Below are 14,004 nucleotides of genomic sequence, written 5' to 3' on the forward strand. Positions count from 1 at the left end.
TCTACCCTACTGCCTCTAGTGGCTACTTGCTAAAATAATCCAATATGGCAAAATGATGTATATTTTATCCTTATGATTTCCAGTGTGTCCTTTGGGCCTTTATTTTAGGGTTAAGTCATTTGGAAGAAAAGTGACAGGATAAATATACTTACAGAGGTAACAGCTAATAGCACAACAAAATAATGCAGCTTACACAATGCCAAGGTTATTAAAGAAAACTCATGTAGTGTCTTCCATCAAAATATCAGTAGCTACATAAATAAAACAGATGAAATTCTGACATGTCTTCAAGAAAACGGAATTTCAGCTTCAAGCAACTTGTTGTGCATGTGTGAATATGCAGATGCATATATATATATATATATATATATATATATATATATATATATATATATATATATATATAAAAAATAGAAAGAAGCTTCCACATGGGAAAAATATATTAAAAACAAAGATTCCAAGACTTACCAAGCGGGAAAGCGCCGGCAGACAGGCACATGAACAAAACACACAAACACACACACAGAGTTACTAGCTTTTGCAACCGATGGTTGCTTCTTCAGGAAGGAGAGGGAAAGACGAAAGGATGTGGGTTTTAAGGGAGAGGGTAAGGAGTCATTCCAATCTCGGGAGCGGAAAGACTTCCCTTAGGGAAAAAAAGGACAGGTGTACACTCGCACACACACACACACACACACACACACACACACACACACACACACACACACACACACACACACACACACATATATCCATCCGCACATACACAGACACAAGCAGACAATATGTCTGCTTGTGTCTGTGTATGTGCGGATGGATATATGTGTGTGTGTGTGTGTGTGTGTGCGAGTGTACACCTGATATGTCTGCTTGTGTCTGTGTATGTGCGGATGGATATATGTGTGTGTGTGTGTGTGTGTGTGTGTGTGTGTGTGTGTGTGTGTGTGTGTGTGTGCGAGTGTACACCTGTCCTTTTTTTCCCTAAGGGAAGTCTTTCCGCTCCCGGGATTGGAATGACTCCTTACCCTCTCCCTTAAAACCCACATCCTTTCGTCTTTCCCTCTTCTTCCTGAAGAAGCAACCATCGGTTGCGAAAGCTAGTAACTCTGTGTGTGTGTTTGTGTGTTTTGTTCATGTGCCTGTCTGCCGGCGCTTTCCCGCTTGGTAAGTCTTGGAATATATATATATATATATATATATATATATATATATATATATATATATATATATATATATTCCAAAACTTACCAAGCGGGAAAGCACCGGTAGACAGGCACAATAAATAAAACACACAAACACACACACAGAATTTCTAGCTTTCGCAACCGATGGTTGCTTCTTCAGGAAGGAGAGGGAAAGACGAAAGGATGTGGGTTTTAAGGGAGAGGGTAAGGAGTCATTCCAATCCCGGGAGCGGAAAGACTTACCTTAGGGGGAAAAAAGGACAGGTGTATACTCGCACACACACACATATCCATCCGCACATACACAGACACAAGCAGACATTTGTAAAGGCAAAGAATTCGGGCAGAGATGTCAGTCGAGGCGGAAGTACAGAGGCAAAGAAGTTGTTGAAAGACAGGTGAGGTATGAGTGGCGGCAACTTGAAATTAACAGAGGTTGAGGCCTGGCGTATATCGAGAAGAGAGGATATACTGAAAGGCAAGTTCCCATCTCCGGAGTTCGGATAGGTTGGTGTTGGTAGGAAGTATCCAGATAACCCAGACGGTGTAACACTGTGCCAAGATGTGCTGGCCGTGCACCGAGGCATGTTTAGCCACAGGGTGATCCTCATTACCAACAAACACTGTCTGCCTGTGTCCATTCATGTGAATGGACAGTTTGTTATTGTTTCAAAAAAGGATGATCCTGCCACTTCCTTGCATATATATACTTGAAATTATTATGTATTTAAAGCAAAACGTACATACAAAAAGACCACTCATCACTCAAAATCACATAATACACAGTTATGATACAAGACAAAAATTGGATGTACATGTTCAAAGTGTCAACACAAAGTTATTTCAAAACGGCCCTATCCATCCTAGTATCAAACTATACAATGCCTTACTAGATACCATTAGACACATATAAAACATTGGTCACTTCAAATCTAAATTGGAGTCGTACTTGGTTGATCACTGCTTTTACACAGTAAATGAACACGTACAAAACTAAATTTTTCTGTGTTGACCCAATGTAGTCTCATTCAGAAGAACATTTGTATTTTATCTCTCTGTATATAGCGTAACAACATTCATTTAAGTATTCATCATTAATTGATATATTAATGTGTGTTATTATGTACAAAAGTATATTATATGTAAAACTGTTAATATTAGCATAAAAATCCAAATATCTCTAGCACACTGTGCAGCTGTAGATGAAAATGGATCAATAAATCAATCATCACTTGGAAATTGCCAAAACTAAACAGATTCATCATGATGGACATAAGCTAATATCATACAAATGGAGATGCATATCTGCACCTATAATCAGCAAATCACTGTGAAGTGAATGGCTGAGGCCACTACAACAGTTATTAGAACTTTTTCCTGATCCATTCACATACGGAGTGCAGAAAGAATGACTGTTTCAATGCCTTCATGCACGCTGTAATTAATCTTGTCCTTACAATCCCTGAGGGAGCAACATGTAAGGGATCATAGTATATTCCCTGACTCATCATTTAAAGCCACTTCCACTTCTTGAAACTTTGTAAGTACACTTTTTTGGGATAGTTTGCAGCTCTCTTCGGGAGCCTGCCTGTTCAGTTTCTCCTTGACAACACTTTATATTCTGTAGAAGAATTTCTATTGATGTAATGTGCAAAAGCTGGAGGGTAGGAATAACTAGAGTGACTCATTTCACATCATTATGATTTATCATGCAAATGATCCATGGAACATGAAACTAACTTAAGAAATGATTTGCAAATTGTGATTAAGGTCCCACTTCAGCTGTAGAATATTTCAGAACAAATGAAAATTAGTGAAGAACCAGAACTGGAACTCAGCTTTCCCGTTTGTCATGATCAGTCACCTTAAATATTTCTGCTATCTGAGCATGCTTCCAGAAGCAGTCCAAACTTCCATTTGTCTGGGTGTCTAAATTCCCTAGGGCTTGCATTACACTAACGTGATTCCCACACAGACTGAGACACTGTTTTTTGATAGTCACATAGCTCTTCTACAGGATGAAATACTGTATTTTAGTGTAGTGACTGTGTTTTACTATATGACTGCATATCTGAAGGAACATTGCTTCTTACTATATAGTACAACAAAGACATTGCAGTACAGTACAGTATTTCATGCTATAGCAGGGCAATGAGATGATCAAAAAAGCTATCTCAAGCTGTGAAGGAATCGCAGCAGTATAGCGCGAAGACTAGGGCATGTGAGCACCAGTACAAATGGAAGTTTTTTGCCCCTGCTGGAAGCATGCTTGGATAGTCTAACTGAGTAAGGCAATCACTCATGACAAGTGGGAAATCTGGATTTGAGTAGCAGTGTGGCAAAAATTTTCATTTGTTTTGAAATGTTCTACAGCTGAAGCAGGACCCTAATCACAATTTAAGAATCACTTCTCCACTGAAATGTCACTGTTTACTGTCAACAGAGTGTCTGTTCCTATGGACATGCATGCTTGTCTGAAGGAACACTGCTTTGGACTATATCATACAACACAGACACTGCAGTACACTACATGAAACTTACTAGCTAATTGACTGAATATTTGTGCAGCATCTTTCAGACAGTACTTCATTACAGATAACTGCATCATTTGTGAAAAGTTTAAGGTTGCTATTAATATTGTCTGAAAAATAATTAATATTCAACATGAACAACAAGGGCTCCAAGACACTTCCCTGGGGCACACCCAAAGGTACTTCTGTTTCTGTCAATGATTCTCCATTTGAGATAACTTGGTGCATCCTCCCTATCAAAAAATCCTCAATCCAGTCACAGATTTCACTTGATAACCCATCAGATCATACTTTTGATAACAAATATAGATGTGGTACTGAATCAAATGCTTTTTGGAAAATGAGAAATACTCTACCTACCTGACTGCCCCAAGCCTTTCGTCATTTGAGAAAAGTGCAAGTTGGGTTCCATGTGATTGATGTCTTCAGAATTCATGCTAGCTGACATGGAGGAGGTCATTCTGTTTGAGCTGAGAATACATTCTAAGACTGATGTTAAGGATATTAGATGGTAATTTTGTGAATCACTTCTGCTGCTTTCTACCAACTACTGGGCACAGTTTTTCATTTGAGGGATCTATGGCAGATTATAATTAAATAGAGGCTAACTAGGCTGAAAATGCAGTATAGATTCTGATAGGGATTCCATCAGGCCTTGGGGATTTGTTCAGTTTTTGATTCCAGTATTTTTCTCAGTACCACTAATACTTATTTCATTCATCTTTTTGGTGGTACGAGGATTAAACTGGTGTACTTCTCCTGGGTTTTCCTTTGTAAAGGAACATTTGAAAATGGAATTATGGATTTCTGCTTGTGCTTTGCTATCCTCAGTTTCAGTTCTTGTCTCATCCATGATACTAACTATGGGATCATTATTAGCCTTTACTGTTGAGCAGAATTTCTTTGGGCTTTGTGACAGACCACCTAACAATATCATGTGATGATAGTCATTGAAGGATCATGCACTGCTGTTTTGACAGCCAAACACATTTCATTCAGCATTTGTCCAACAAAAAAGAAAACGGATGGTGGCTTCATATGCAAAAAATGGAGTTAACACTTCAACTTAATGAATATCGTGTTGAACAGTTTCTTGAATACTGTGCCACAATAGTGGATAAAGAAACACACAAGCTTCTAGAACTGACAATATACAGTGAACAAGTGGGAATTATTTTACGCTTCACAAAACAGCTATAAACAGTTTTATTAAGGATAAGCGGACTTAACTGGAGAGTTATTGTTTGTGGAGATTTAACACTGATTTTCTATCAGATCTATAGTTTTAATGTCCAGCTTTGGATTATTTCCACAGTAAAATTTCCTGGTAGTATTGAAGGACATAATGAAACACCTTCTGACAGTTTGTTTTTAGAGCCAACTATCTGAAGTGTTTTATCTGTAAAATAAACAGTCAATCTGACCTAGATAGTCAAATGTTAACAGAAAATATACTGATAAGTTACATTAAAACTATACAAGGAACATATTGTATCACAGAATAATAAACAATGCCTTGATCACAGTGTTTACAGAAAAATTGAGGGACGAATTCTGGGGAGAAATTTATAAACCAGTTGGTGTTAACATTAAATTTTACTTTTTCTTAAACACATTCCTACAGTATTTTGTGTCCTGGTTTCCCCTAAGATAAAAAAGAGCAAACCTGAACAGAAGCAAGGATAAGGGGTGGATAACTTCCTGAATTAAACTATCTTGTCAAAAAAGAGAGAGCTCTACCAGATTCCAAGGGCTACCTGTAATAAAGATTTGAAACTTCATTACCATGGAGTAATACCCATCTATAAAACTGGGGTTAAGCAAACCACTTCTAAGCACAAAGCTGTGTCACACCTTGCAATCTTTTCAAAGGTGATGTATAGAGGTCCATGACAGAATATTAGCTTATTTAACTGAACAGGACTTGTTAACTACCTCTCAGGCTGGCTTCTCCTGGAACAAAGCTATACAATATCTCACAAATGAAATTATAAGAGAGATAAGCAAGAAAATTTATCCTGTCAGTGTATTCTATACAGGTCAAAATCTGAGGGAGGGGGGGCAAACCGGAGTATCTGCCCTTGGCACCAATTTCAGGGGGCGCCAAATTCATACTCTTGAAAACCTTGTTTCGCAAAGCACCTAGTTTTCAGCACGTGTCAATCTATCGATTATTCACATGATTTGCAAATGCATCCCTGTTGGTTTTTGAACATTTTGAACATATTCTAAGTTGATTTCTGAACAAATCATAAGTTGATTTTTAAATGTGTGCATAGTGTACATGATGTCTCTGCCAGGGGAATTCCCATCACATCTAGAAATAAAAAAACTTTTCCATAGACAAAATGAGACAGGCCTATACAAGCTGAGCCGAATAAACCTGAATGGTTGACTGTCAATTGCTGCTTGCTTATGTGGTTGATTGGGTGTATGAATGATAAGCATTATTATAATTATTATTGAAATTCATAGATTCAGACTACCAGAGTGGAAATAAATGACTAACAGGAGTAACAGGTGAAAAAGATTACTAATTGTCTTCTCTGTGTATCCAAGAAAATGAACTGTTGACCAAAAATTTTTACGAAACCACTACACTACTAAGGCCCAGTTGTACGGCCACCAGTTAGCAGCTGCTTAAGTTTTATTCTTGGAATAGTGCAGAAAATGCATTGTAAGAACTTGTAATAATGCCTAACTGGAGAATAAATGTGGGATAACTAAACCAGTGATTCTGGCAGGGTTACTAAAATAAACTAAAGAATAACTTTTGACAATGGCAGGAATAGTTACAGAATTAGTGATGAAATAATTGTCTGTTAGAATGAGGAAGGAGAAAAAATGTGGACATCACACAAATTATATGGAAGAATATGATAATTCCAAATTTATATAAAAAAATTGTACTACTATTACCTTTCGATCTCATGCTTGAGAAACTGGAGCATATGAATGAAATTTGAAACTATTTCCTAACATAAAACTTTTTTCTTGTGGTATACCTAATAGGCATTTGATATTAGTAATTCATAAATTATATTCTTTCATGTTATTTATGTAAATGAGGTAGATAAAAGTGATCATTTGTGCCAAAACAGTCTCACTCATTTGTGTGTGTTATAACTGCTGCAATATTAGAAAGGCCTACTTTGTTTTATACAGCAGACAGTGACAAAATAGATGTAATTAGATTAAGAAACCACACCAGTCTTGAGTACTATCCATATCAACAGCTTTTTCAGTATTAGACAATGACATTTTGATTTTTCATGTATCAAAATGTTTGATGAGTTAATAGATTCATTCGCAGAAAGAAAAGCACATTACGTAAAGTTGTAGCAAGATTAGAGAGAAAAAATGCTGGGACCTAAGAATTGAAGAAATTTGTACTGTCTTGGCTGTCTCTTGTTCTTACTAATTTTATGTTTTCTATATTTAATTTTATGTCAAACAAAAGAGAAAGTTGTTAGCTAATAGGCAATAAAGAGTGAAAATTTTCTCACACATTCTTATTCTCTTGATCATAATTAACCTCACCCAGTATTAATTGTGAGTTGTTTCTATTTTTCAAACTGGCCAACTATGAGCAGGATAGGCAATGCAGAACATTTTAATTTCCACTGTCCTTAATATAGGTTTGATGACTTCCAATACAAAACACACACATTTGAATTCCACAGAGCAAAATACAGTGGCACACTATAGAAGAGCCATGGTACTGGACTTTCTAAGACTGAATATCAAGTCTTACAATTCTTCAAAGATATATGTTTTATATATCAAACTCTTTGGAAAGATATGTGCTACAAAATGAACATACTTTCAAAAATGAATTTTATTTAAAAGTTTGACATCCTGTCTCAAACTCTCGAGGGGGAAGGGGCACTATCCCATTTTTACCTGATTCAGAAATATTGATAAAGCCTTTGATCATGTGGATAACAAAATTCTACTTCTACAACTAAAGTAGTATGACAACAAAGGCATCTCTCTTGCATGGATGGAGTCTTACTTGCATAACAGAAAATAGATGGTCTCATTAATAGACTGTGATGTAAGCCCACTGTCCTTATATTAGGATTAAATTTTGGGTCTCCAATATTGAATTATATACAGTTGTTTTCATATTCATTTGGCATTGGACTGTTTTGACAGCATGTGCAGGTAGCTTTACTCCCAAGGTAAATGCTTCACAGTAATAAGTTTCCAAATTGTGTATCTAAGTGACACATGCCCTATAAAATTCTTGTTTTCACTATTCAGTATAATTAAGCCAGGAAAACTCTAAAATAATGAGAAACATCACTTGAAATTGAATTTGTTGCACTTTACATCCTTAGAAAATGTCCTTGTGATGCCTGAAGTTCATCCACAACACATTGGACTAACACAAACTTTGCTTGAGTTAGCTATTTCTTTACAGATTCAGTCCTGTTGTTGTAAAAGTATTATAGTGCATAGGTAACATTATTTAGCAAATACCACAAATATGAGAAATTTAATCTACACCTATGGGTTTCAGGAGTCAAGTTCCCACCACTGGCTGTGTACATTCAACCCTTCATACACATGCACTTTAAAATCACAAAGTAGTCATCAAATAAAAACATAACACTTAGCTGTGGAGTACATTCCTTAAATTTGTGTGTTGTAGGGTAAATAAAGTGAACAATGATTGTTATTCAGTGATTATGTTCAATAATTTGGCTAACAATGTGAATATTCTCCTCAGTTATACTGGTCCTCATGCGACGTCAATGGCCTGTATTGTTAGCTGTCTGTGACATGTGTACACTTGAGTCCTTCTCAAGACATTGTCCTGAAACTGTGCCACCAGAATTTTTCAGAACTTTCAAAATTTCATTTTCATTTTATCATGTTTTATACAGTTTACAGACTGTGGAGGCACATCTATACTGTGTAGGCACAATCAGATTGTGGAGGCACCAGTGGTGGCCAAGCAAAGCAAGCACACCTCCACTGCTCACAGCCAGCTCCCCGGCTGACAAATATGAACAGGTCAGGCTGCTGACAGCAGGGCCTCATCCATTTGCTTCTTCCCCATTATACCCAAATGTGCTCGAGTCACACTAGCTATGTGACAGTACGCAGTAAGTTGTCAGTGATAGGACTATGTAGTTGGACAGTTAAAATTTGTGTTAATGTTCTCTAACCTTGTCAGTATTCAGTATGCAGTTATCAGGTGATGCAACTTTTGTATATGTAGTGGTTGCCAGTAAAGAGTGTAGATACAGCATAGATCTTACCTGCTAATGTGTACAATAAAACCATCATCCAGTCCCCTCTTCAGCATTCCTTGTACAGCTTCTCTTGTACATATGCTTAATCCCATGACATTAATTTCCAAAATCTTCTTCCATTCCTCTGAGGGTGCCACTGAAAAGCAAAATAAAAAATGTTCTTTTGTATTGTATGGCAGTCTACTACTGAAGAAAAACAGAAAAATATATTTGTTGCAGTAAAACTAATAAGCATTGTCAATTTCTTTGCAGTTTCTCGCATAGTTTTATGTTTCAGGGTTTAGTCCACTATTGTTGTTGTTGTTGTTGTTGTCTTCAGTCCTGAGACTGGTTTGATGCAGCTCTCCATGCTACTCTATCCTGTGCAAGCTGCTTCATCTCCCAGTACCTACTGCAACCTACATCCTTCTGAATCTGCTTAGTGTACTCATCTCTCGGTCTCCCTCTACGATTTTTACCCTCCACGCTGCCCTCCAATGCTAAATTTGTGATCCCTTGGTGCCTCAAAACATGTCCTACCAACCGATCCCTTCTTCTAGTCAAGTTGTGCCACAAACTTCTCTTCTCCCCAATCCTATTCAATACCTCCTCATTAGTTACGTGATCTATCCACCTTATCTTCAGTATTCTTCTGTAGCACCACATTTCGAAAGCTTCTATTCTCTTCTTGTCCAAACTAGTTATCGTCCATGTTTCACTTCCATACATGGCTACACTCCAAACAAATACTTTCAGAAACGACTTCCTGATACATAAATCTATATTCGATGTTAACAAATTTCTCTTCTTCAGAAACGCTTTCCTTGCCATTGCCAGTCTACATTTTATATCCTCTCTACTTCGACCATCATCAGTTATTTTACTTCCTAAATAGCAAAACTCCTTTACTACTTTAAGTGTCTCATTTCCTAATCTAATTCCCTCAGCATCACCCGATTTAATTTGACTACATTCCATTATCCTCGTTTTGCTTTTGTTAATGTTCATCTTATATCTTCCTTTCAAGACACTGTCCATTCCGTTCAACTGCTCTTCCAAGGCCTTTGCCGTCTCTGACAGAATTACAATGTCATCGGCGAACCTCAAAGTTTTTACTTCGTCTCCATGAATTTTAATACCTACTCCAAATTTTTCTTTTGTTTCCTTTACTGCTTGCTCAATATACAGATTGAATAACATCGGGGAGAGGCTACAACCCTGTCTCACTCCTTTCCCAGCCACTGCTTCCCTTTCATGCCCCTCGACTCTTATTACTGCCATCTGGTTTCTGTACAAATTATAAATAGCCTTTCGCTCCCTGTATTTTACCCCTGCCACCTTTAGAATTTGAAAAAGAGTATTCCAATCAACATTATCAAAAGCTTTCTCTAAGTCTACAAATGCTAGAAACGTAGGTTTGTCTTTTCTTAATATTTCTTCTAAGATAAGTCGTAAGGTCAGTATTGCCTCACGTGTTCCAACATTTCGACGGAATCCAAACTGATCCTCCCCGAGGTCTGCATCTACCAGTTTTTCCATTCGTCTGTAAAGAATTCGCGTTAGTATTTTGCAGCCGTGGCTTATTAAACTGATAGTTCGGTAATTTTCACATCTGTCAGCACCTGCTTTCTTTGGGATTGGAATTATTATATTCTTCTTGAAGTCTGAGGGTATTTCGCCTGTCTCATACATCTTGCTCACCAGCTGGTAGAGTTTTGTCATGACTGGCTCTCCCAAGGCCGTCAGTAGTTCTAATGGAATGTTGTCAACTCCGGGGGCCTTGTTTCGACTCAGGTCTTTCAGTGCTCTGTCAAACTCTTCACGCAGTATCGTATCTCCCATTTCGTCTTCATCTACATCCTCTTCTATTTCCATAATATTGTCCTCAAGTACATCGCCCTTGTATAAACCTTCTATATACTCCTTCCACCTTTCTGCCTTCCCTTCTTTGCTTAGAACTGGGCTGCCATCTGAGCTCTTGATATTCATACACGTGGTTCTCTTCTCTCCAAAGGTCTCTTTAATTTTCCTGTAGGCAGTATCTATCTTACCCCTAGTGAGATAAGCTTCTACATCCTTACATTTGTCCTCTAGCCATCCCTGTTTAGCCATTTTGCACTTCCTGTCGATCTCATTTTTGAGACGTTTGTATTCCTTTTTGCCTGCTTCATTTACTGCATTTTTATATTTTCTCCTTTCATCAATTAAATTCAATATTTCTTCTGTTACCCAAGGATTTCTAGCAGCCCTCGTCTTTGTACCTACTTTATCCTCTGCTGCCTTCACTACTACATCCCTCAGAGCTACCCATTCTTCTTCTACTGTATTTCTTTCCCCTATTCCTGTCAATTGTTCTCTTATGCTCTCTCTGAAACTCTGTACAACCTCTGGTTCTTTCAGTTTATCCAGGTCCCATCTCCTTAATTTCCCACATTTTTGCAGTTTCTTCAGTTTTAATCTACAGGTCATAACCAATAGATTGTGGTCAGAGTCCACATCTGCCCCTGGAAATGTCTTACAACTTAAAACCTGGTTCCTAAATCTCTGTCTTACCATTATATAATCTATCTGATACCTTTTAGTATCTCCAGGGTTCTTCCACGTATACAACCTTCTTTCATGATTCTTAAACCAAGTGTTAGCTATGATTAAGTTGTGCTCTGTGCAAAATTCTACTAGGCGGCTTCCTCTTTCATTTCTTAGCCCCAATCCATATTCACCTACTATGTTTCCTTCTCTCCCTTTTCCTACACTCGAATTCCAGTCACCCATTACTATTAAATTTTCGTCTCCCTTCACTATCTGAATAATTTCTTTTATTTCATCGTACATTTCTTCAATTTCTTCATCATCTGCAGAGCTAGTTGGCATATAAACTTGTACTACTGTAGTAGGTGTGGGCTTCGTATCTATCTTGGCCACAATAATGCGTTCACTATGCTGTTTGTAGTAAATTACCCGCATTCCTATTTTCCTATTCATTATTAAACCTACTCCTGCATTACCCCTATTTGATTTTGTGTTTATAACCCTGTAGTCACCTGACCAGAAGTCTTGTTCCTCCTGCCACCGAACTTCACTAATTCCCACTATATCTAACTTTAACCTATCCATTTCCCTTTTTAAATTTTCTAACCTACCTGCCCGATTAAGGGATCTGACATTCCACGCTCCGATCCGTAGAACGCCAGTTTTCTTTCTCCTGATAACGACATCCTCCTGAGTAGTCCCCGCCCGGAGATCCGAATGGGGGACTATTTTACCTCCGGAATATTTTACCCAAGAGGATGCCATCATCATTTAATCATACAGTAAAGCTGCATGTCCTCGGGAAAAATTACGGCTGTAGTTTCCCCTTGCTTTCAGCCGTTCGCAGTACCAGCACAGCAAGGCCGTTTTGGTTAATGTTGCAAGGCCAGATCAGTCAATCATCCAGACTGTTGCCCCTGCAACTACTGAAAAGGCTGCTGCCCCTCTTCAGGAACCACACGTTTGTCTGGCCTCTCAACAGATACCCCTCCGTTGTGGTTGCACCTACGGTACGGCCATCTGTATCGCTGAGGCACGCAAGCCTCCCCACCAACGGCAAGGTCCATGGTTCATGGGGGGAGGTAGTCCACTATACGAGTATATTTATTACATTTCAGACATGTTACATTAACTTAGTATCTGTACTAAATCAATCTCTCCATGTAAATGAATATATATTTTCCATATCCTATTTCCTTCTTAAATTTTACTGCCATCCTATCAATAGTGACTGTGTGAGTGCTTAAAATATGCTATCACAGTTAATGCATTAAGCAGATGAAGTTTTGACAACAGCATCTATATAAAAAGCTTTATTCTCTCATATAAAATTCAGTCAAATCCCTTTTCTTTGTGAAAATACATTACCAGTCAAAAAAATGTATGTTTGTGTTAGTTGATTAGAGAATGAATAGTATCAATTCAGTGTATCATTACACACTACAACAGCACAGAACATATAGTTATGTGTGATACTTTTAGTTATGCTGCCTGTGAGAGGAAGACTAAAATTAGCAAAATTATCCTCAAATGTGCACTGTGAGAAAACTGAGCTGGTAAGTCATATTTTTGTGTACATAGTTCCGTATAGTCAGCGAGTACACAACTTTCCCACTAGAGCGCGCCCCTCTAAGCGCAACAGCGCAGGCGCAGTGCTCGTACGTGTCCACACTACGAGATGGCACTGCCATAGAGATGGACCAAATTCTGCTTCAGCCAATCTGCGTATTAATATGTAACGCAGCCAATGAGATTGCTGGTAACGTAGAACCTTTTCTCCTCGCGGATCACACTTGCGCAGTGATACATGAACGTGCGAAGTATTATAACGAGTGTACAGACCTCCGATTAGTCAGTCTACATTTGTCTGCACCAGTCTGCATTAGTCTGCACCAGTCTGTATGGGTTCTACATTTGTCTGTACCAGTCTATAGTCAAGTTTCAGTCTGCGCCTGATAAGATTACCATATTCCTGTACATAGCCATCAAGATAAATGTATAGACACTTTTGTCAAGTATCAGATATATATGTGAGAATAAGATTAACATGCCAATGCCAAAGGAACTTCAGATTGTCAATTGTAAATAGCATCCAGAAATAAGTTAAGTAATTTTTATGCTTGTTATTATTTTAATAAATGTGTGTGAAAATTAATCAAATTCTGTTTAGAGTTGGTCACCATCAATCTGCTACTCTAAGTGTGCAAGTGGCATTTCTATCATCTGACCTAACCGCAGAAGGTAAACACGCCACGATAAGACCACGAGACATATTGCTGACACTCACCTACTTTGTTAGTGCAACAAGTCATATAATCTGATGGTGTGTGTACTGAAGGTCTTGCAGTACGCACACCACACATATACTGAACTTGTTTCTGTTGAAGATTTGCCAACAAGACAACGCCTTTGTTGGCAAACTTTGTCATTTTACAGGACAAAATTATCACAGCAGTATTAGCATACAGTACCCATGAGGTAACACATGTTACTTCGAAGAAGTGAGTCACAACAACT

General features: G+C 38.0%; 1 protein-coding gene across 1 annotated transcript in view; it reads right to left on the minus strand.

The window, feature by feature from the left end:
- Positions 1-14,004, minus strand: part of LOC126336491 (farnesol dehydrogenase-like) — a 138,018-nt gene that overhangs the window by 26,542 nt on the left and 97,472 nt on the right. The window contains exon 3 of the mRNA XM_050000235.1: positions 8,986-9,115. Within this exon, the coding sequence (XP_049856192.1) occupies positions 8,986-9,115 (130 nt within the window). The remainder of the gene's footprint in view (positions 1-8,985; positions 9,116-14,004) is intronic.

This window comes from Schistocerca gregaria, chromosome 2, assembly GCF_023897955.1.
Source record: "Schistocerca gregaria isolate iqSchGreg1 chromosome 2, iqSchGreg1.2, whole genome shotgun sequence".
Lineage (NCBI taxonomy): Eukaryota > Metazoa > Arthropoda > Insecta > Orthoptera > Acrididae > Schistocerca > Schistocerca gregaria.